The following is a 3,305-nucleotide window of genomic DNA, read 5'->3' as shown; positions in this document are numbered from 1 at the left end:
CCGTGGCCTTCACCCGCTGCCCACCCCCCGGTGCCCTCCCCTTATTCCTCCTTCCATTATTTACCGGGGTGTCCCGTCCCCCTCCTTCTCATCCCGAGGCCTCCTCTGCCCCCGAGGCCTCTGTCTCCTCATGTCGGTGCCCCCGGAGCTGGAGGCAGTGCTGGGGGCCGGGGGGGTTGTCTCTCCAAAAAGGATCAGAATCCCCCTCCCGCCCTCACCCTCCTGGGGGTGCAGCCCGCGTTCCTGTTGGTTTTCTGGGCTCCTGTGGAGCTTCTCCACCCCCCCAAAGCCCCCAAGTCCTTCTCCCCGGGGCTCCTCTCCCCCCCCTTCTCCTCCCCCAGCTTGGATTTGGGCTTAGAATTGCCCCCATCCCAGTGCAGGATCTTCTCCTTGGCCTGGTTGAGCTTTGTGGGGTCGGTGGGAGGCAGCCTTTTCCACCAAAACCCTCACAGAAATAATCAGGGGGGGTTTATGTGGGGGGGTGTGTGTTTCTCCAGGCCCCCCTCGTGCTGTCTCTCCGCCAAGGCTGGCTCCAGGTCCCTCCTGGCCTCCCTGGCGTCCAAAGCCAAGCGCCTCAACGGCAGGGACGAGAGGTTTTTGGAAAGGACCTTCCCCCGCTTCTACGTCCTCTACGCGACCTTCACCAGAGGTGGGTCCCTGAGGGGTGGGAGGGGACAGGAGGGGACATCTCAGAGAATCGTAGAATCCTTGGATTTTCTGGGTTGGAAGGGACCTTTAAGATCATCAAGTCCAACCATCAGCCCACCTCTTGATAAAACCCATCCCTCAGCACCACGGGTCTAAGTCTGGAGTGCCGGCGGGACGCTGACGGGGAAAAAAAAGATCACTCTGGGTTTTTTTAGGAGTTTGTCTTTAATATTGAGGTAATATTTACTTGCCCTAAACTTCAGAAGCACTGAAAAAAAAACCAAAACCCAACCCTGAATTTGCGAATCTTTAAAAGGGATTAAATTATCAAAGTCTGGTCATTTTCAGGGGAAAATGACTCCATTTTTTAACAGGTACTACTATTATAAAAGTTTGAGTTGTGGTTGTAAAGGCTTAAGAGACTGATTCTGGGGGAAAACACAGGCTCCTGCAACAAATCCTGGTAGGACAACCTCCTGGCCAGAGGTGGTGGCTTCTGTAGGTGGTGTGTGCTTCACCAAGTGTGTGTTGTGACCACGATTTTGGGAAGAAGAAGGTTAGAATTCCCACTCTTTCATTTTTTATTTGGAAGACGTGGAGCAGGTAGTGAATTGCAGCACCAGGAGTCCCTCCCTGGGTTTTACAGCCCAGTTTTTGGGTGAGATGCTCAGGGTTTGTTGTAAGGACCGGGTTCATGGTTCTTTACTTGTGAGCGTGGGCTTCCTGACCTGTGTTGGTGCTGGAGGGAACACGTGGGTCTTTCCACGCTTCATAAATGGTCACCTCTTCATCTTTTGGGGCCCTGCAAAGCAAACCTCGCCGCAATCTTGGTCCAGTGCTGTTCAATATATTCATCGGTGACCTGGATGAGGGCACAGAGTGTATCCTCAGCATGTTTGCTGATGGTACCAAACTGGGAGGGGTGGCTGACACTCCAGAGGGCCGTGCTGCCATCCAGCAAGATCTGGACAGGCTGGAGAGCTGGGCAAGGAAGAATCTCATGAGGTTCAACAAGGAAAAGTGCAGGATCCTGCACCTGGGGAAGAAGAATGTCAGGCATCAATACAGGTTAGGCATGGACCTGCTGGAGACAAGCTCTGAAGAGAAAGATCCTGGTGGACCCCTAGACAATGAGCAGTGTGCTCTTGTGGCCAGGAGGGCCAACGGAATCCTGGGCTGCATAGGGAAGAGTGTGGCCAGCAGGTCAAGGGAGGTCATCCTGCCCCTCTGCTCTGCACTGGGGAGGCCACAACTGGAATACCGTGTCCAGTTCTGGGCTCCACAGTTCAAGAGGGACAGGGAACTACTGGAAAGGGACAGGGAGCTACTGGAAAGAATCCAGCATAGGGCTACAAAGATGATTCAAGGATTGGAGCATCTCCCTTATGAGGAGAGGCTGAAAGAGCTGGGACTCTTTAGTCTGGAGAAGAGAAGGCTGAGGGGAGACCTTATTAATGCCTACAAGTATCTCAAGGGTGGGCTGAGGGAGGATGGAGCCAGACTCTTTTCAGTAGTTGCCAGTGAGAGGACGAGGGGCAACGGGCACAAGTTGGAACATAAAGGGTTCCACTTGAATGCGAGGAAGAACTTTTTCACGGTGAGGGTGGCAGAGCCCTGGAAGAGGCTGCCCAGGGAGGTTGTGGAGTCCCCTTCTTTGGAGATTTTCAAGACCCGCCTGGATGCTCCTGAGTAACGTGCTCTGACAAGCTCTGGGTGGTCCTGCTTCAGCAGGGGAGTTGGACTAGATGATCTCTATGGTCCCTTCCAACTCTAAAAATTCAGTGAAATTCAGTGATCATTTATCTCAAGGAGCAGCCCGTACTCAAACACTTATTTTAAGTTGAATATAACCCAGGTGTTGGCTTGAAAAGCCCAGGAAGGTGTTTCCTTGCAGAGGGAACACAAGGGAATTACACAAACCCCACCCAAACCCCTTGGTTTTTACCCTCCTCCAGGATTTTTTTCCTTCAGGCTTCTTCATCTCGGGGGAGAACTCACCCTCTTCCCTTCCCGGGGATAAAAAAACACCTCACTGGGGGGGTTTTCCTGGGGAACGGGGACCTGAGGGTGCTCTTCTCTTTGGGCAGGAGTCCAGATGCTCTTCCTGGAAGTCAAAGAAATCAGGAAAATCAAATCGAAGATGCACCATCAGAGACTGAGTGTCCAGCAGCTTCCCTACCGGGACATGGAGAGGCTGCGACAGGTACGGCCCGATGCCGGGGACACGTTTCAGGGCCACCCGCCTCTGCCTCACCCCAAAAAAGGGCTCAAACTCACATGCGGGGCTTCAGGGAGGGGTTGGAGAGGCTGAGTCATCCCTTTGAGGCCCGTTTCCTGCCTAAAACCAGGGTTTTTTGGGGGGCTGAGGGAATTTTGAGGGAATTTCACGCGTTCGGTGTTGAATCCTGATTTTTTTCCCTCCTGTTTCCCGGAGGCAGTTTCGTCGGGACGTGATCAAGGCCCTTCCCATCGGAATCATCGCCATCCCCCCCTTTGCCAACTTCTTGGTCATTGTCCTCATGTGAGTAGGGGGGGTCGTGGTGACCAGGATCTTCAATGTCATGGAATTGAGGGGGGGTGGTGGCAGCGTGTGGTTTCTTTTTGGGTTGTAAACCCAGCCGGGGGGTGTCCCCTCCCTCCCTCCCTCTGCCTGGAAT

General features: G+C 53.7%; 1 protein-coding gene across 1 annotated transcript in view; it reads left to right on the top strand.

Annotated features, from left to right (window-relative positions):
- The first annotated feature begins 471 nt into the window (after positions 1-471).
- Positions 472-3,305, top strand: part of LETMD1 (LETM1 domain containing 1) — an 8,932-nt gene continuing 6,098 nt past the window's right edge. Inside the window, exons 1-3 of the mRNA XM_014955687.1 lie at positions 472-649; positions 2,736-2,851; positions 3,087-3,169. Of these exons, the coding sequence (XP_014811173.1) occupies positions 472-649; positions 2,736-2,851; positions 3,087-3,169 (377 nt within the window). The remainder of the gene's footprint in view (positions 650-2,735; positions 2,852-3,086; positions 3,170-3,305) is intronic.

Source organism: Calidris pugnax, unplaced genomic scaffold (genome assembly GCF_001431845.1).
Source record: "Calidris pugnax isolate Ruff unplaced genomic scaffold, ASM143184v1 scaffold300, whole genome shotgun sequence".
Lineage (NCBI taxonomy): Eukaryota > Metazoa > Chordata > Aves > Charadriiformes > Scolopacidae > Calidris > Calidris pugnax.
Note: the sequence above shows the minus strand (reverse complement) of the source record. Positions and strands in the feature narration are given on the sequence as shown.